The sequence below is a fragment of the Scleropages formosus genome, chromosome 20 (assembly GCF_900964775.1).
Source record: "Scleropages formosus chromosome 20, fSclFor1.1, whole genome shotgun sequence".
NCBI classification, from domain to species: domain Eukaryota; kingdom Metazoa; phylum Chordata; class Actinopteri; order Osteoglossiformes; family Osteoglossidae; genus Scleropages; species Scleropages formosus.
In genome coordinates, this window is record NC_041825.1 from 22,840,779 (window position 1) to 22,861,580 (window position 20,802).

At 44.7% G+C, this 20,802-nt stretch overlaps 1 protein-coding gene across 1 annotated transcript; it reads left to right on the forward strand.

The window, feature by feature from the left end:
• Positions 1–14,877: 14,877 nt before the first annotated feature.
• LOC108939945 (myoglobin-like) lies at positions 14,878–16,918 on the forward strand. Its single transcript, XM_018761639.1, has 4 exons — positions 14,878–14,924; positions 15,780–15,862; positions 16,161–16,380; positions 16,527–16,918. Exons 2-4 carry the CDS (start codon positions 15,780–15,782, stop codon positions 16,665–16,667), a joined length of 444 nt encoding a protein of 147 aa, XP_018617155.1. The 5' UTR covers positions 14,878–14,924; the 3' UTR covers positions 16,668–16,918.
• The last annotated feature ends 3,884 nt before the right edge of the window (positions 16,919–20,802 follow it).

Sequence of the window (20,802 nt, forward strand, 5' to 3'; positions counted from 1 at the left end):
ACATTATTCCACTGCTTGAAAAAACAATGAGCATGGCGCCTGAGGATACTGAGCTTCATTATACTTAAATTTGTAATTTTATCAAACATGCTATAAGTTTGGTGTAATGATGTAGCAGTACTACCTGTTTTATATGTTTGGATAAGTGTAATTTGTCTTGATGTTAAACATGTTAAGGAGAAGGGGATGGAATTGTTTTCCCTGTCATGGATAGCATTAATATTTATGCAGCTTTTTAAAATGATGTTAAAAGCAATATGCTTCCTGATGCTTGCCATTTGGTCCTGGTTATTGCCGTGCTTTCTGTTAATGTCAAGATCACTATTAAAATGCATTAGTTGAAAAACCAGTGTATGTTCTTATAATGTAATTACAGTTAATAGGAAGGGTAAGTACCTTGCTCAGTGGGCACTCTAACCACTATGCTACCAGCTGTTACAAGGTCAGGAACCTGTGTATTGTGAATGAATGAATGAATGAATGAATGAATGAATGGGGTCACAGTAACTGATATCTCACAAAAAAACAGTGTGCGGTGAACAAATCTAGTGACATGATCTTAGGTTTTTTCTTCTCACTTCACCTAATCATATATTCTCTCCATTTTATGGATTCTTTGTCATTTCTTCTGGTTCAGGCCCCACTTACCTTTTTCCTTGCAACTCCTGGCCAACTGCAGCTTTGTCTAACCACAAAATCATCTAGAAGGTCTGAAAAACCTTTTCCACGGCTTCTGGAAAACAAAATGTTTGACTTCGTGTTGGCATTAGAAGTGGCCACTGTCTAGCAGCTCCCAACTCTCACACACACACACATTGTCTGAAACCGCTTGTTCCATGCAGGGTCACAGGGAGCCAGAGCCAGAGCCTAACCCAGCAACACAGGGCAATGGGCTTGAGGGGGAGGGGATACACGCAGGAGGGAACGCCAGTCCGTCACAATGCACGCCAAGCGTGACTCAAACCCCAGACCCACCAGAGAGCAGGACCTGGCCAAACCCACTGCACCACTGCACCCCCCTTCCAAATCTCTGTTGTGCAAAAGATATTTACATTTATTCATTTAGCAGACGCTTTTGTCCAAAGCGACGTACATCTCAGCAAAAGTACAATTTATGCATTACATTGAGAGAAGGAGACATAGCTGCAGATATGAAAGTCTCAGGCAAACCTAATTTGTTCCCTACCGCTTGCTGCACCGAGATTCATCATTCAAGTAGGTGCATAAGACACAGACAAATCATGATACCCACACCAATTTTTTTTTTTTATTCTTTTAAAATTAAGTATTATAACATACACAAATGAGCAGTACAATACCAGAGTAATGGCTGAATAAAGGTTGTATCTGGGGATGCTTCTGGAGTTATGATGCGTGGACAGTTACACCATAGACGAGCTGGAGAGATCTTAGGCGAAATGGATCTGGAAAAGGTGGGTTTTCAGACCCTTCTTGAAAATAAACAGAGTTTCCACAGTTCTGAGTGACAGGGGAAGGTCATTCCACCACAACGGACCCGGAACCAAGAACCTCCGAGCTTTGCCTTTCGTGTGCTGGACCACCAAGCAAGCAGAAGTAGATGAGGGAAGGGGCCTGGCTAGGATGTAGCTGTTGATTAAGTCTTGTAATTAGCTGGGAGCAGTTCTTTGATGCATTTGTACACAGTAACCAGGGTTTTGAATTTGATTCGGGCAGCTATAGCAAGCCAGTGCAGAGAGATGAGTAGAGGAGATACATGGGAGTGCTTTGGCAAATCAAACACAACTCGTGCAGCAGCATTCTGTAGAAGCTGAAGAGGTTTGATGGCATTAGCAGGAAGGCCACACAGAAGAGAGTTGCATTAGTCCAGACAGGAAGTCACCATGGCCTGGACAAGTAGTTGGGTGGAGTCAGTAGTGAGGTAAGGATGGATCCTACGAATATTATGCAGGATGTATCTGCAGGACCGGGTTATGGCTTCGATATGTTGAGAGAATGACAGACTCGCATCAGCCGTTACTCCCAGATTCTTAGCAAAGGAGCTAGGCAAAATAAGTGACTTGTCCAGTTTGATTGAGAGGTTGTGACAGGAGGACAGGCCAGCTGGGAGTTAAAGAATCTCTCTATTTTGGAGAGGTTAAGTTGGAGATGGTGATGATACATTATATTTTTGATCTCTGAATAATGTTTATTATTGTAGCCAAAGCTCTGTAATTCTGTCATTTTCTAAACTGATGTCTTATTTACTTTGCTGACTTTACTTTCGCTTCTCGACCTTTTGGCTAAGATCAAGTGCAGTACCGCAGTTTTGTCACCAGGGGCAATAAGAGAGCTTTTCTACAGCATAGCCCTTTTAAGGGCTTTCCACATCGCTTTCAACCCTCTCTTGGATTGCGCCGGGGGATGAAGCCCTCACAGACATCAGCGGGGAGGCTGGCGATGGGAATGAAGACAACAACAACTTCAGCCAGGAAGAAGACGACGACGGCCTCGGCGGAGAAGACAATGGCGAAGACAAAGACAATCACTAGGGGGCAGGTGAGGCCATCTCCTTCAGGGAAGTAGCATTATGCTGCTCTCCCTGAGGAGTTGTACACCCAGAAGAGCTCCCCAGATGAAAAGGGATCATCAGGGATGTCGGAGCCCCTTATCAAGGGAGCCGCAATGCCAACGCTGGCAGGAGGAGGATCGGTGGTGGAGGTGGCAGTAGCGGCAAGCCTGAACATTGCGGCAGAGGCGACGAGGAAGGAGATGACAACTGTAAGGGTGGAAGCAACGATGGTCTCACCTACAGAAGAGGCGGCCAGGCCCGAGAAGAGCCCTGATGCCCCGGGTGGATGTCCAGAGGAGAAGAAGCAGTCTGCATTACTAGTGGCTCCAAGAAAGAAGCACACTACTCGCTTCAGATGGCGAAACTCGGAGGCAGCAGAGGACTTCCCGGACCATGCAGGGTTCATCAGGGAAGTCATCTTTAGAAAGCTGGGTCTGTCTGGCTGCTGCACAAGTTGTTTGCATCCAAAGGAATGGACCCCAGCAGTTTGTCGACATCACTGTTCTTGCAGATGAAACCTACCAAAAAACTGGAGAAATTTGTAAGAAGGAGAAGGACAGGGGGTTGAAGCAATACAAGATTGAGCACCTTTGGTGTACAGATAGAAGGAAAATCACTGTCCACCTCTTCAACCCCTTCGTCCCCGCCGAGGCCGTCCATGCTTTTCTTCAGCGCCACGTCGACCTCCTTCCAGGCCACAGGAATATCTGAGATGAGTCTGACATATGGAACAGGCGCAGGCAGTTTCAGGCGCGCCTGCATCCCGACCCTGTGGCCCCTGACGGCCTCCATCATCCTCCGGCATATTTTATTATACAGAATAGTAAGGTTTACCTCTTTTACCCTCAGCAGCCTCCCTTCTGCAGGCTCTGCCAGGGTCAGGGGCATGCAGCAGAAGCGTGCAAAAACATGAAATGTAATAACTGCTTAGAGACCGGATATTTCGCCAGGGACTGCAAGGGCCCCCGTCGCTGCAACATTTGCAGCAGCAAAGACCACCTGACTTGTCTCTGTCCGCAGTATAAATCCTCGTATGCAGATGCCCTGTCTGGAAGTAGGGTATTTGTGGAGCAGGATCTTCAGGAATTAACACTGGTGGATAACAAAATCGAAGTGATGGAGATGGCAGTGGAAATGGCGGCGGGGACTGGAGAATCCCTTGGCAAAGCCAATGATGTCCTGGGTGCAAGCCCTGCCCCTACCCTTGCGGAGATTCAAAAGCGGAAAAATTAGGACTCAACTCCAAAGAAAAAGAAAAAGAAAAAGTCTGGAAGGGAGGCTACGGCACCAGAGGGGGGCCTTTTGCTGGCCTGGCCCCCTTCGGAAGAAGGCCTAGAGCGCTCCTCCTCCCCAGAGGAGATGGAAGCCGTGTGGGCCCTGCGTGGCTCCCCATCGACGTCGCTGAGTCGGCGGTCGTCATATGAGGGGGGACAGGCAATGCCCAACTTGGAGGTGTATCTGCCAGACAGGGACTCTAGCGGGGCAGCGGCAGTGGTGTCCTCTGGGGAGGAGGTCTTAATGGATTGAAAAGGGCTGGTTTTTAATCTCATTTTAGTGTTATTTTATTGTTTTATTTGCTGTTTCAACAACGTACCCCAGTGGCTGATTTTAAAACTGCTTTGTTTAACCAGTTTGAGTCCTATGCCTTCAGCCTGTGTTTTTTGCAGGAAGTCCACCTCTGGGACCAGCGGAACGTGACTCTGTTCTCTCAAGAATGGAGGAAGGGTGAGTTCTACTGGAGCGCAGGTGGCGTCCGCTCTACAGGTGTGCCAATACTTTTTGGGGACCACACCTTTGAGTAAGTAAGGCCTTTCATTGTTCATACCAGCCAAGTGTTGAGGGTGGACGTCACGTGGAGAAGTTTTCACTTACGTGTTCTGTGCATCTACACTCCGGTGGAGGTCAAGTCCCACGTCACTCTGTTTGACAAGTTGGTCCCTCATTGTGTGACTGATAGACATTTACTAATAGGAGGAAACTTCAACATTGTTCTTGAGAGCAAGGACAATGCTAGTATTAAACATTTTAAAAACTTTATTAGCAGTTTTAACCTCACTGACGGTTTTAGGAAATGCAACCCCACTGATCCGGGTATTACCTGACGCAACAGTCGCGATGCCTGTAGTCGTTTAGATTACATTTTCGCATCGCCCTCCTTTACTTTTAAGAAGGTTCTCTTAACTGCCCAGTGGCCCAGGGACCATATGATGGTCGAGGCCACAATTTCCATCTTGTCTCCGACCCATGGCCGGAGCTGCTGGAAGATGAATATTGAAGTTCTCCAAGAAAAGGAGTTTAGAAACCTTTTCATGAGAATTTTTCGTTGTGGCAGGATTCCGTGGATTTTTACCCCTCGGCGGCTAATTGGTGGGAGGGGGGTCAAGGCGAAGGCCAAAACCCTCACTATCAACTATTGTATCCGACATGCCACTTTGCAACGTCAGGATATCAGCTTGCTTGAGGAGGAACTCCAGAAGATGTATTCTTGCCACAATAACAGAGGGACTTTTGATTATGATAGGGCCGTGGCGATAAAGGCTATTTTGAGGCGGCTGCATGAGCGGCAGGCCAAAGCCTTTCTGTTTGGCGCCAGAGTTAAGGAGGTAGAGGAGAATGAGAAGTGTACTTCCTACTTTTTCAATAAGGTGAAGGACTTGAAATGTAAGAGAGGTCTTACTTCTCTGCGGAACCACCAGGGCGAGTCCTTCACTGACACCACCCAGATGTTAGAAGTTGCATCTTGTTTTTATAGAAATCTTTTTAAAGTCAGGGAAACGGACCCGGTAACGGAAAGAAGCTTTTTAGATAATTTGATGTCACAGGTTCCCGAGGATGCCCTTGGCAGCTTAGAGAGCCCCATCACTTTGCTCAAGCTGTTGGAGGCGCTTGGTAAGATGAATCGGCGCAAGGTTCCCGACCTCGACGGTTTACCAGTGGAAATTTATTCCACAACCTGGAATGTCTTGGAGCCAGTTTTTCTGCGCGTTGTCAAGGAGGTGCTGGGCAGGGGCATGCTTACCAAGAGCATGAGTACAGGGGTGCTCTCTTTGTTGTACAAGAAAGGCGATAAAGCCGATCTTGCCAACTGGAGACCCCTTATAATGCTTTGTGTCGATGCAAAGATCATAGCGAAAGTCCTGACCGAGCACCTGAGGAAGGTAATGACCCCTTGCCCCACACGATGCGGAGAGGCCTCACGAAGGACGTTTTTGATCTCGCCGGGGGGGGGGGGCAGGTATGAGTACATGAGGAGGGAGGTCATGTACCTTCCAAAGGAGGAGGGACGGAGGGATGTGCCTGACATTCCTCTTAAACTGGTTTGTCTCTTCTTCTCCCAGTTATGTAACCAACTGTCAGCTCCGATTGAGCATCCCCACCAGTACTTTGTGCGTCTTTGGTTGGCCCTTCCAATGCACCAATTGGTGAAGTCCTGGTCCAACACCGGGCCAAAGGCTGAGACACGGCCTGAGTATTAGAACCATGCTGTAAATTGGAGTAAGACCACGGCCCCGGGGTCGATGCAGAGACCCTCCTTAAGCACAGGGCCTTGTATAAGACCTTGGTCAAGAAGAGAGGAACTCGAGATCTTCTGAGGCTCAAGGAGGGCACTTGGGCCAGGATTCAGCCAAAGGAGTTTGACCACCATCTGCAAGATTTGAACTGGCGTTGTCTACACAGTAAGTTTCCGGTCAAAGTAGTCCTGTACAGGCACAAATTGACTCCAGTGAGGTGAGAGTGAAACTCTCGCACATACTTTTTGGGACTCCGGGCAGGTGTGGGAGGTCTGGCGTTTGGTGACTCACCTGTGCAAGAAGATTGATCTGCAGATGGTTTTGATATACCACAAAGTCTTGAGAGGATGGGACCCTGGCTCTCAGAAGGCAGCAGCTGCCCAGATGTGGCTGGTGATTAGTGTGGCCAAGCAAATGCTTTGGAATGCAAGAACCCAGCTGGTCCAGACAGGGGTAGACTTGGGCATCCAGGGTGTGTATCATAAAATCTGGGCTGACCTAACGTTTAGGATGGCGAAAGATGTCACTCAATGAGGTTATTCAGAAGCCAAAGAGAAGTTGAAAGGCCTCTTCTGCCTGTGACCCCACAGGTTTGTGGCAGATCCTCCATCCTGGGGTAAGTAACACGTCCTTTCGCACTTATAAAACACCGTAACTCCTATTTTTGGTGAATGTAAGTGCTGCATTTTGTGGTGTGTTGTGTTTTATGTTAGGTGTAGGGTTTCTAATCCTTATGGCACATTTCATTTTTGTCAGGTTAGACTGTGTGGAGCCAGACACCTTTGGGTTGGCTGTTGATCCATTCTGACCTGGAAAAAAAAAAAAAAAAGTTTAACCTGGCCTCTTATTTACTTTGCTGACAATTACAGTTTTTGTTTGGTTGCTCTGTATGGCCTTAGTGTGGTTGTGTCTGCCTTGTACCAGACTTTTTCCTGCTTGTTACAATGGACATAACTTAATTTGGAAATTCTTTACTATTCCTTTCATACATTTCCCCACTATTTTTATCCCTTAACTGCTTCATTTTGAACTCCCACAGGCACATCCTTGCTCTTTACAAGAGTGCAATTGTTCTGATCTCTCTTCTAAAAAGAGTCATATTTATTCTGGGCTCTAAACTGAATAGACAGGCTTTAGATCAACACACATGGGCCTTGCTTGTATTTCAATGTAATCTGAAAAATACAGGATTTATTTAAATAGGCTTGAGGGCTCAACCAGAAACATTTACCACACTTGTGTCAGGGCTTTAAACTGGAGTCATGTAATCTGTCATGGTCACACACTGAAGGAAGCCATCAGACCCAAGTGCAGAGCATAGAGTTTATTTTATGATCCAGGAAGCAAAGTCAGAACAAGCCAAGGTCACCCATGAACAAACATAATCCAAGAACACAATCTGAAGTCATAAACCATGAAGACAAGCAGGAGATCAGCAACACTAGGAAGACTTAGAAGGCAAGGAATGGGCAGGAGGTTGAGGACAGGCAGGTTGAGTGGTACAAGGAAAGCACCCAAAATAGCTGAACGTGGTTCTGCGATCTTCTGTGACAGTACCTCCCCCTCTAGGGGCAGCTTTAGCCGCACTGCGGCGACTCAGAAGGCAGCCTCGAGGTCTGGGTGGTCCCTGTGGAATGCAGAGATCAAGTCAGGGTCCAATATATCCCAAGTAACCATCCAGCATTGCTCCTCTGGCCCATAGCCCTCCCAGTCAATGAGATATTGGAGCCCCCCCACCCCATCGCTGAGAACCTAGCAGAGCCCACACTGCACCACCATCCTGTAAGGGGAGAGGGTGGCAGCCCAGAGAAGTAGCACAAGGCCTGAGAAAGGTGTGGAAGGTTGGGTAGACCTGCAGATGTTGTGGCAGTAGGATACTGGGGTAATTTGAATGATCTTCAAGGGTCCCAGGTACTGGGCCTGAACTTCCAGGACATGTACAGCCCTCGGAGACCCCTGGTGGACAGCCAGACTCTCTGCCCAGGCAGAAGAAAGAAGAAAGGCCTGGCTGTGTACGGAGGCACCTCCTACATCTTGCCATACCTCTGCTGGTGCGGTACCAGGTGTCCACCACAGGTACATCACTGGACCCTGGTTGCCAGGGTAACAGTAAGGGTTGGTATCCTGGCATGCACTGGAAAGGAGAACAGCCTGTAGAAGTATGAGTGAGAGCATTGTGGGCACACTCAGCCCAGGGCAGGTACCATACCCACTGCTGCAGCTTCTCTGAGCAATAGCTGCACAGGAACCAGCCTATATCCTGCTGTAGCTGTTCTACCTGGCCGTTGGCCTGCAAATGGTACCCAGAGATGAGACTCACTGACTCTAGCTTCTGCCAGAATGCCCTCCAGAGACAGGAGGTGAATTGAGGTCTTCAATTGGAAGCGATGTCCTCAGGCAGGCCATAGAGATGGAAGACATGCAGAAACAGCAGCGCTGCAGTTTCCAGCACCGAAGCCAGCTTGGAGAGAGGCACCAGATGACAGCCCCTGGAAAAGTGATCAGTAACAGTCATAATAGTGGTCTTACCATCTGAATTGGGCAGGTTGGCCAGGAAGTCCAGGACAATGTGAGACCATGGGCAGTTGGGTACCAGCAGAGGTTCCAGCAGACCCGCAGGTTTCTGGTTTGAGTGTTTAGCTGGGCGCAAGTCTGACAGGCCCAAGCATAGTCCTGGGTGTCCTCTTGCAAGGAGAGGCACCAGATCTTCTGCAGAAGGTCCTGGGTCTAACTGAACCTGGGGTGGCCAGCCGCAGGAAGGTCATGGGCCCATTGCAAGAGAGTGGACCGCATTTGAAGGGGGGGAGAACAGTTTCCCTTCTGGCTTACCAGGTGGCTCGCATTCAGTAGCTTGAGTGAGGTCTTGAAGGAAATCTCACTGAACCAGGGCTATGAAGCATGCGAGGGGCAGGATGAACTCTGGGTCTTTCTCATATAATCAAGAGAGGGCATCTGCCTTGGTGTTCTTCCCACCAGGTCTGTAGGTGAAAATTGAAGTAAGAAGAGTGCCCACCTGGCTTGTCTGGGTGTTAGTTGCCTGACCGTTTGTAGATACTCCAGGTTCTTGTGATTCTGGAAGACCACAAAGGGGTATTTGGCTCCCTCTAGCCAGTGCTTCCACTCTTCAAGGAGAAGCTTCACTGCCAGTAACTCACGGGTCCCAGTATCATAGTTTTGTTCGGCCTAGGACAGTTCCTTTGAAAGGAAAGCACAGGGATACAGTTTGGCAGAGTCTCCCTGCCTCTGGGAAAGGACTACACCTACCCATTTCTGAAGCATCAGCCTCCACAAGGAATGGAGGGTCAGGGTCCCGGTGGCAGAGTATCAGGGCTGACGTGAACTTGCTCTTCAGAAGATTGAAGGCTCATTGCACATCCTCCAACCAGGGCAACCTAGTTGTCTTGCAGGCAGTCAAAGGGGCAGCAAGTGTACTGAAGGCCCAAATGAACCGCTGGTAGAAATGAGCAAATCCTAAGAACCTTTGAAGGGCCTTAAGCGAGGCGGGACAAAGCCAGTGAAGAATGGTTCTCATCTTATTGGGGTCCATTGTGATGCCATTCTTGCTGAGGATGAACCCTAGGAAGGAGATCTGCCTTTGGAACTGGTACTTCTTGGCCTTAAAGAGGCAGTGATGGAGTAGCCTTTGCAATCCTAATACACCATCTGAACATGCTGCTCTTGCAATGGGGAATAGATGAGGATATTATCTAAATGCACCAATATGCCTTTGTTGACCAGGTCACCTAAAACATGACTAACAGAGGCCTGGAAAACACTAAGAGCACTTGAAAGAGATGAGCTATTCATAATGCCCCAGAGACATACTAAAGGCAGTCTTCCACTCATTCCCCTCACAGATGAGGTTGTATGTGCTTCGCAGATCTACCATGGTGAACCAATGAGCCTGGTGAACCTGTTTGAGGTCAGCAGTGATCAGGGTAATGGATGTAGGTATTTTGTTGTGATGCAGTTTAATCCTTGGTAATCCATGTATGGACAGATACCACCATCCTTCAATAGAAGGAAACCCAGCTGAAACAAGCCCAAAAACTGGCCAGCCACTTAAAATAACTGAACATGGTCCCCCATTCTTCTTGGGCTCTGTGCACGCCTTTTATGTTCTTGTCCCATAATCTGCTGCAGGTGTTCCTTGTTACGCTGAGGTCATGGGTGTGGGCGTGACATAATCAAGGTTGAGTAAAAGGCCTGTTTTTTTTCAAATTGAGATCCCATTAATGTAACATAAAATGTGAGAGATCATTAAAAGAGATTGTGGAGCAGGGGAGCAATACCAGGGAGGGAGAATAAATAGAAATGTAAATGTCGTAGGATACCAGACAGGGGAGGAAAGAAAGGTTGGATGTATGTGTTTGTGGAAATCATCTGGATTGCTGTTGTGGTATATATATATGTTGATTTCTCTTTAAGTCTTTACATTGTTCAACTTTGCAATTTGTTATAGCCTTACTGTGTGTATTTATTTTTAATGAAATAATATTATGTATTAAGCATGGGTTTCTGGTTTTAAGACTTCTTCACTGGTGGGATTTTCAAAAGCCAGACTTGTGTTTATGGTGGCAAAGCATACTTAAACAGAACTGCTTGTGAACAATTCCTCAATTAACCAGTTCTTGATGAGTGTAGGGATTGCAACATTTGAAACATACTGCACAGCACTACTTAGGATTCATGAAAAGAGGCATCAAAACCTCTCTTTATTAAAGGGTAGCCAGTGCATCTGATAATTAATGAAAATGTTTTAACTATTTTAAATTCTACCCCCTTTAACAATAAATGAGTTTTTATCTGATGGTATAAATAAGATTAATTTCTCAGGAGTACTATGCTAGTAGTTTAATACATAAAGTTACTATTTCATAGCTTTAGATATGTTTATAACTTAAGTGGCACTATTCAATTTGTTTCCTCCCTTTTTTTGCTTTCTGATGGCTGATTTTTGATGAGGTTCTGAAATGCTGAGATAATGTTGAGGTACATTGGAATTGGTGGAGAGGTTTTGACCAAGTTAGTAGATGGATTTTAAAGTATTTCAAAGCAAGAAATGATCAGTTATTGCAAAATGTGTGTTATGTGGTGCCTGACTCATAGTACGAGAAGGGCACATCAATGCTTTTTAACATGATGAAGAACTGCCATTTAGCAAACTACTACATGCCCCGCAGCCATTCAACGTTCCAAGTACAGAATTGGCTGTAACGAAACCAAACATCTATTAAGGCAGTGATTTACTGGTGACCTAGTGTACTGAGAAAACTCTTGAAGAACTGCATCTACACAGTAGTTGGTTTATAAAGTGAACATATGAAAAGCTTGTTCATCAAAGGATGACATTCTGGCTAAGCTCTTCTCTTCTTGCAGTAGTCTGTTCACAGAACACCCAGAAGTTGTTCCTCAAATTTGCACACACCCCACCTTGTGAGCTGGATGCCAACACAGCAGTAGAACAACATGGAGCAGTGGTGCTGAGGAAGGTGGGTGAGCTGCTGAAGGCAGAGGAGCACACCTTCATCCTGAAAATCCCTGGGCACAACCCATGCTAACATTCATAGGACTGGCCTTCATAACTTCAAGGTATAAAATCTCATACAGGTATTGAATTTTCATTCCTGACCTTCTCTGGCATGTGACTTCATAAAACCAATTCTTTTTTCCTGTAAATGTTCAAGTTTTATTGGGGATTAAGTGTTAAATGGCACAGCTGGTAACTGTCAATGACAGAGTTCGCTGATCTGATACCCGTCTTCCCAGTCATTCAACGAAGCCCTTGAGAACTCTTGGCAACAAAGGCAGGACTAGATACAGATGGACAAAGTGCACTGAGGAATGTGGTGGATGTGGTTATTGCTGACGCTGATCGCTTCTACGAGTTTGGTTTCCAGGGAGGAACATCAGCTGAATAAATTAAACCACAATGGTACTGAAAGCTTCAACATCAGAGCTCAAACCTCTAATGGAATGTCTGCAAGAAAACTACTCTAACTTGGTCACATCTATGCATCAGTATTACTTTGGTTAAAATGCCACTAAGTTTTGTAAGAGGAATGTTATTTGGGAGGACTTAAAATTCCCTGTATGATATGATTTAACATCTATACATATTCTGGTGCTTAGCTTCTTAAAGGAGTATCTTCTGATACTTTTCATCCATGCCTGGTTATTGTGGTGGTGCTTTGCCATGCTAACAAATAAAAATGCATCTGTTCATGCAGGTGTCCTGTCCAGCTGACTGAGAGCTCTGGGGGTACTGCTGCTAGGTGATAAAAAGGTAATACAATCCCCCTGGCTCCAAAGAGCAATTTTACCTATAGATATTTGGGCTGCAGGTCCCTTCATTACCCTGGAAATAGTCACCAGTTTATATTGCATGTACTGGACATTCCTCTTCCTATATGTCTGTAATACAGCCACCTACCTGCTTATTCATTGTCCTAGGCTTCTAGGAATTTGGATATCAGCTGAGAAGTAGATGTACTGTACCAAGGTCTTGAAATTTAATTAGAGCGGAGGATGAAAGAATAAAGGCAAGAAAAGTGATCATATATGATATACTGCGAAGCTAAATTTTCTGAAGTTTTGCAAGGAGCCTCTATAATTACATTTATTCACTTAGCTGATACTTTTCAACAAAGCAACAATATTAAGCTACTTACAATTATTCACCCATTTATACAGCTGGGTAATTTTTACTGGAGCAGTTTTAAGATCAGTACCTTCCTCAAGGATACTATAGCCAGAGGTTGGAATCAAACCTGCAACCTTTGGGTCCAAAAGCAGCAGCTCTAACCATTATATTACCAGCTGTCTATTATGAAGGGGGGCATAATTACAGATGGTGTAGTTAACCCATGCTCTCAAAATTTTAGTCAGCTATTACCTTTGCAAATTAACCTTCATTTCCATTGCATCCAACATGCTTCATTAACACGGTTTTCTTTCTGACTTACACATTCTCTTATGCTTGATTTGTTTCTGGGAGTTTTGTGACTGATTTACATTGAAAGATTATACAGACCAAATCTGTTTACAGCTTTGCAAAGATAGCCAACAGATGGCAGTCCAGGATGGAATAACAGTGCAAGCCAACACAATCTAGTACAGAAATAGCCACTGAAGAACTCAATACATACTTCAATGAATGCTGGTTAACTTCAGTTTTGTCACATCACAGAATTATAAGGAATGAGGGCTTTGCCCAGTTGGTTCTGGAAAACACCAAGCATAGTTTAATGTTAGCCTTGGAACTGACTTCTGTCTAGCCATGTTCCCAAAACTGTATATTGTATTTTGCCTCTTTGTCTCCACTGGCTTTCTATAGTTGGTTACACCAAGATCAAGACTGATTATGGATCATCAATGGATCTGCTCATCGATATCTGCATAACCTGATTGCTCTCAGTAACTGAATCAGAAAGCTCTGCTCCTCCACCTCTGGCCACTTGGTGGTCCTGCAATACAAGAGGTCCAAAATCAAAAGCTGAAAGTTTGGTCCTGGCTCAGGTGTGGTGGAATGACCTCCGTCTCTCATTCAGAAGTGCTCAATCCTTCTCAAGATTAAGAATGAGTCTCAAAACATTTCTTTTTTTGACCTACTTCTTTCCTGATCTTCTATCTGTCCCATACATTTTCTCCATTTATCTGTTAAAATTCTTAAAAGATTTTCTATAAATTGTATATCCAGCTACAATGTATGATGGCAAAAATTGGTATTGCTCTGTACTATATCTCTCTCCAGTGCACTTTTGATTTTTGTTTACTCTCATTTGTATGTTGCATTTGTAGAAAAATGTTTGTTAAATTAATAAATGTATTAATCTCTGAAGAACATTTCCTTTTTCAGCCAGTGATCAAAGTCTGTCTGCATTGTAGCTGGCTTCTCAGTCACTTCACTGTCAATTACTCTTCAATTGACTCTTCAATCTTCAACTGTTCAATCTCAGAAATACTCTTCCCTTTTTTGCCTGGTTGCTCAGTATAAAAGGAATTCTTTTTCATAGTAGTGTCTGACTTATAACAGATTTTCTTCCATTTTTGTTACAATTGACTCAATTGTGTGGGGGGCGCGGTCCTGCTCTCCGGTGGGTCTGGGGTTCGAGTCCCGCTTCGCTTGGGGTGCCTTGCGGCGGACTGGCGTCCCGTCCTGGGTGTGTCCCCCTCCCCCTCCGGCCTTACGCCCTGTGTTGCCGGGTAGGCTCCGGTTCCCCACGACCCTGTATGGGACAAGCGGTTCTGAAAGTGTGTGTGTGTGTGTGTGTGTGAGAGACTCAATTGTATTCCTGTAAAGGACTGATTCTTTACCTTTTTATATAGTTTTTCCAATTTATTTACATCTAAGCAGCTTCAATCTGAAATACCACAGGCAGTTCCTTGGTATTATTATGTAATTGATCTTATCTGTCTTCCAGTTGAGACCTTAAAAAGTCAGTAAAAGTTGTGCTGAGCTTCTGAGACTGAGCACAAATAGACTCCAAATTAATTCAGGTGAACCTTGTTTTCATTTCAGTGTAACCTGAAAAGGGGAGATGCAATGGTTCAACCAGAATGAAACCCATGTGTAAATATTGCCAGAATAAAAGTACCATTCTTTTGAATACACACACAAGTAAAGAGCAATGTGAGGGGTGATTAAAAACAAACTGGAAAAAAAGGATAGCAATATCAGAAGGGGCAGGTAAAAGGCGGAGTTTATATTGTAGGGTAATAGCAAGAAGAGGCGGGAAGAGTGTAACAGGTGCAACGTAATGGTTGAGTGAAGTGGGGGGGGTATAAAAGGGAAGGTTGAGGCACTCTCAAGGTTAAGCTAGTTTGGGAGTTTAAAGGATTCATACGGTTTTTCTGGGGATTGTATCTGGCTTGTCTTTAGGGTATGTGTTGGTTTTTTTTTTTGCTTTAGTCTATCATCATAGTAAGTGTTTTTAACTGGATGATGAAAGTGTTGACTAAGGTGTTTTTGACTGAGCCTTATAGACTTAAGCAGATGTCTAGAAACAACTTCTAATCAAATTAATACTAATATAATCTGGTGTATGGGTCACATTCTAATTGAAGAAATGGTAAGGGCTCAGTGATGCTAGTCATTTCACATATGTGAATTAATTCAACAGTAATAGCTGCTTTCATCTAGGCAAAGTCACTTGAAGTACTTCCTGAATGTTAGTGCTATCTACTATTCTGAATGCTTCTGGTACTAAGCATGGAGAGTGCTTTTGCTAAGAAAGGGTGGACTAGAAAACATCTATAAGCCACAGGGCAAATGCCTGTCCTTCACTAGGTAGGGCTCTCTCTCTGTGGAGGATGACTTCCCTCAGTCTCCTCACTACTACATGAGGTGGGGATTACCTTGCTCTGCAATGCTACTGTTGCTCAATCTAAAAGCTTCATTAAAACCTGGGTTCATCTTTAGTGTCTTAATGAATGAGGAGAAATGACACACAGGACTGATAGTATTGCTAAACTGGTATGCTGCAAGGAGTTCTGGAATAGTACAGTGTCATTATCTAATTGGTGTGTTGTAGGCCACTTAAAATAGCTGGCCACTTGACCCACCCTGTGTACAAAAGCTGAGCATGCCTTATTTGTCATTTTCCCCAGTATACACTGATAATATGGGATTGCCTCCTTAACCTGCTTATGGCGGGTGCTGTATATTTATTTGCTTGTGGGTAACACTTGGACTACTGTCTGGACACTCTTCTAATTCACATGGTAACTGTTTTCAGATGGCAGACTTTGATAAAGTTCTGAAATGCTGGGCTGTTGTTGAGGCTGACCCTGATGCGATTGGTGGGGAAGTACTGAATTGGTAAGTTTTTGACTGTGTATCAAACCCACAGGAAGGATTTCATTCCAGAATATGTCCTTCAAGGTTCATCTGATAAGGCTTGGCTTGATGGAACAGTATCAGCCTTAAGACTAAGTAAAGCATAACATGCAATCCAAAGGAGACCAGGTAGAATGGTGTATGCTCAAAGACTAAAATTTGACTAGTGAATGTGTTGCATATGAGTTCATCGCTTTCAAGGATGAAAGGCATGCTAAATTGGGGCATGGAATAACCAGTTATCCTGTATTATTAAACTTGATAACATCTTGCTCTCTAGTCTTTTCATGGAGTACCCTGATACCCAAAAGCAGTTCCCAAAATTTGCTGCCATCCCACCTGCTGAGCTGGCTGGCAATGCAGCAGTGAGGAAACATGGTGGGGTAGTGGTGAGGAAGCTGGGTGAGCTGCTGAAGGCCAAGGGAGACCACACACTAATCCTGAAACCCTTAGCTACAACCCATGCCAACATTCATAAGATAAGCCTCAATAACTTCAAGGTCAGTATTCTCATGTTTGACAAATGCAGACTTCCATGCTGAAGACCAATTTTAAATCACTGGCTCAACAGCTTGATACATCAGTAGCTACCCATTACAAAGGGGTAGTGCCAACTTGTGATGCTCTGACTCCTTTCCCCTCCCAGATGTTCAAAGAAGCCCTTGTAAAAGTCTTTGCAGCAAAAGGACTACTGGATGCAGATGGACAAGCTGCCCTGAGGAATGTGATGGATGTGATCATTGCTGACATAGATGGCTTCTACAAGGAATTGGGTTTCCAGGGATGAATACAGCCCCAACAAGCATGGCCACAAATGACAGGACATCTTCAAATCAATGTTTCTAATGAGATGTTGCACTTGAGTGCAATGGTGAAATCTTGTTCAGTGTAGGTCAACTGAATGATGATGTATGGAACTGCTGCCCCCTCATTTTGTGAACTGGCACTTAAAAAAAATCTTAGTGCAGTATACCTGTAGATCCTTGTCATCTAGCCCTGGCCATTGTTGTGTTGGTGTAAAAGCTTCCATTAAAGGCACTTTAATGCAAAAACCATTGTTTCCCTTCTTTAAAGGTCTTTGGGGGGGGGGTTAATTCTCCAGAATGTTGGGTATTGGCAACTGGGATCCTTTCCTAGTGGAACATCTCACACAGCAGGACCTTTTCTCCTTCTCTCTCTCCCCTTTCCTTCTAGTCCCTGAAAACACCCTTCTGAAGTACAAAAGCATAATGGTTTCAGGCCTGGTGTGTGTGTGTGTGTGTGTGTGTGTGTGTGTGTGTGTGTGTGTATATTTACTCTGTAATAAATGAGTAGACTTTTTGGAATTTCTTTTAAAGGGGGGGAAGAGCATTAGTGCAACAAGTTTCTTGCCTTCTTCTAGAAAAGGATTGGAATTTTTTTTTTTTTTTTATTTTTAAAAAAATGGTTAAAATCTCAACTTTGACAGCAACAAGGTTGTCTCTTGATCAGATTCCAATATTAATTTGTTTCACTGATGGCAAAATATCTCTCTCAGGTGCAATTCCCAATATTCTGTGGTTGAATTTAGGAAAAATGTCCCAGTTTGACTTTTAGTACTGATGTGTATGTGTAGAGTGAGTTGCATCTTAAAAATAAACCCTTCTCGTTTGCTTTAACCCTGCAGATTTGTCTGTCATTTACAGAAGGCATCAAAATATCTACCAAGGCTGTTTGCTTTCTGGAGGTTCCATGCTTTTCTAGTCAATAGAGGGACAGAATGTCCGATACTTACTGTATCCTCCCAAGACCTCTGCGCAACCTGATGCATGAGTGACAGACTCCACATAAATACCTTTAAGGGGAGTTTTTCTTTCCCATCCTGTTTCTTTACTTTTCTTGGAAGTGTACAAGGCTGTATTCAGATTTGCTTTCATTTTTTTGGTACAGAGAATAGCATGGTGGCATTGCGTATTGTTGCTTATGACCTCTACACAACCTGAGCCTTCAGTGAAGCTCAAGTGACAAACCAAGTGACTCACTCTGCTTGTATGTGTATTCCGACACATCTGGGTTTCCTCCCCCAGTCCAAAGACCCATGGTTCAGGTGAATTGGTGATTCAAAATTTCCCTTAGTGTGTGAATGAGTGAGTGACTGTGTTGCTACTCTCCAATGGACTGGCATCCTATCCTGGGTGTACCCCTCTCAGCCTTGTGCCTCATGCTTCTGGGATAGGCTCCAGATCACTGCAGCCCTGATCAGGCAAAAGGCTATTGAAATTGGGTGGAGGGGTGGACGTTTCAGATAGACACATGCTGAAGCTATATAAAGATAGTGATTTGGCAGGCAGTCTTGCAGTCACTGTACCTGCCCAAGTGCATCAATCTCTAGTGCCACCCTTCGGCAGATGATGAAGTCGACCAAAAGCGTAGTTAGGATTAAAGGCTACACTGAGGGGGTTGTTTTCTCACTGCTGCCAGATGCTATCTTTTGCCTGTATCTTCCACCTCTATTTCTACTCTCTTTGATCCAGCCCTGTTTTCTGTCTATCTGACCTTATTCACCCCCTACCCTGCCCTTCCTCATTACATTTACATGTATTCACTTGGGTGGGTAGTGGTGCAGTGGGCTGTGCCTGCTCTCCAGTGGGTCTGGGGGTTCAAGTCCCACTTGGGGTGCCTTGTGATGGACTGGTGCCCTGTCCTGGGTGTGCTCTCTCCCTGCATCCTGCATTGCCAGGCTAGGCTCCAGCTGACCACAACCCTGCTTGGGGCAAGCAGCGTGCATGTGTATGTGTGTGTGTGTGTGTGTGTGTGTGTGTGTGTGTTTTCTCCAAAGTGAAGTACATCTCATAGACAATATATACTCTAACAGTTCCATTTTGCTGTCAGTGAAACCACCCTGTCACGGCCCCAGCAGCAAGCCAAGCGACCACACCTGCTGCTAATCAGCACAGCTAGGTATAAAGGGAGCACCATAACCGCACAGGGTTGTAGAATCTTGCAAATCCCTCCCTATGTGGCTTGTGATTTAGCGGTCTACTCGCTGTACCTTATTCCCTGTTTTGTGTTTCTGACTCTCAGGGCTTCTGACCCCTGCTTGCTCTCCCGGTTACTGAGTTTTGCTTCGCCATGGCGCAGTGGGTTGGACCAGGTCCTGCTCTCTGGTGGGTCTGGGGTTCAAGTCCCGCTTGGGGTACTTTGCGGCGGACTGGCGTTCCATCCTGGGTGTGTCCCCTCCCCCTCCAGCCCTACACCCTGTGTCGCCGGGTTAGGCTTCAGCTCCCTGTGACACCATATGGGACAATCAGTTTCAGACAGCGTGTGTGTGTGTGTGTGTGTGTGTGTGTTTCCCTGAAGGGGGGATAAGCCTGAAGGAACTGATCACATGCCACCCTTATGATGGCTTGTGGTAGACATTCACAGGTAACGATTTACCCTGTTGGAAAGGTACTCAATTTTAACACGTTTGTAGTAAAATCACAAAGACTGCATGTTCTGAGCCCATCTCTATCAATCCACTTTTCCATTACAGTACTTATTAGCACTAATGCTGAACACTGTTTATTACAGGACACCATTCTGTACCCAGAAAAAAAGACATTGTATGCTGCACAGTTTCATACATTGCCATAAAAAAACATAATCTGCTTTTGAATAATTAAATGATTAAAATCATTTATTTTGGTGGTGCATCTCATAATTTTGCAAAGTTTTTATCTGCTTTAAGGTTTAAAATTTTCTCATTAAATTCTAAGTGAATACATATTAATCACTGTCTTGCCTGAATTCAATTCAATAGTGAGCTGAACATCTGGAAAAGCATCAGTTTTGCACCTAATGGCAATAGGAAAACGTTATAGACATAAATTTATCCATGGCATAATGCTTTGACAATGTTGGTGCAGCCTGCTCTGGTCCTAGAACTATTTTAAAACTGCAAAGCACTTGGAGATAGTGAGAGACATGGAGCCAATGATGGAAAGGGGTGCAAAACATCCTTTTCAAATGCACTGGCTCAGCCCAACCCAAAGTCAATGGCAATGTCCCAATGGGCAAAGAGGAGCATGCATGCAGCACTGATCCCCTTCTGTCTGTCTTTCTCCCTTCCAGGTCAAAGGAGGTCTCGAGAGAGACCTTCCCCCTCCCAGTTAATGTTAGACTTGGAAGTGATTTCTGTCTCAAAGAAAGTAAATAGCAATTTCCCAATGGGCAAAGGGGAGAGTAGCATCTATTTCTTAAGCTGGAATAAAGTGGGGAATACCTTAATGATCTACTCACTAACAAGGTGTAATGCACAGAGTCAGTAACAGAGGACAAAAGAGAATGAGAGGGAAAGCAGGTATGAATAATTTAAGCAGAAATGCAATGGTTCAACATGACACAAACCCTTTCAGAAACACAGTATCAGTCCTGTACAGAGTTCTCACTGAAGCAAGAAAGAACAAGAGTACAATTATCCCTATCACAAATACGGGCCCAAGTTAAAATCAGCGCTGCATACAGCATACAATTTAAAAGAGAGAGTGGAATAACTTGGTAACAATATTAAGGAGGAAGGGTCAGAGATGTAGTAAATATCTTATGACAAGAGAGGGAGGGCGATTGATAGGTGAAATGTAATAAGTGATGGTAAAATGATGGTGGGTTGGTGTAAAAGGAAAGGTTGGGGACTTGGGAAGAGTAAACCAGCTTGGGGCTTTGAAGGATTCATACTCAGTTTCTTTTAGGAATTCAGCTGTCTGGTTGTGATGGTATGTGTCCTTATTTCCTCTTGAGTCTGTATTGCTTGACTTTTAACGTACTCAAGCATCTGAAGAAACAGACCGCTGTGAGTGTGTGTGTTTTGTGAATATGGGCTGGAATGGGTAAACTTTTTTACTTTAATAATGGGAAACTTGCCCTACAGTGATGATTAACATTGCATTTTAACAAGATGACCAAATCTGTTCTTAAGATGCCAG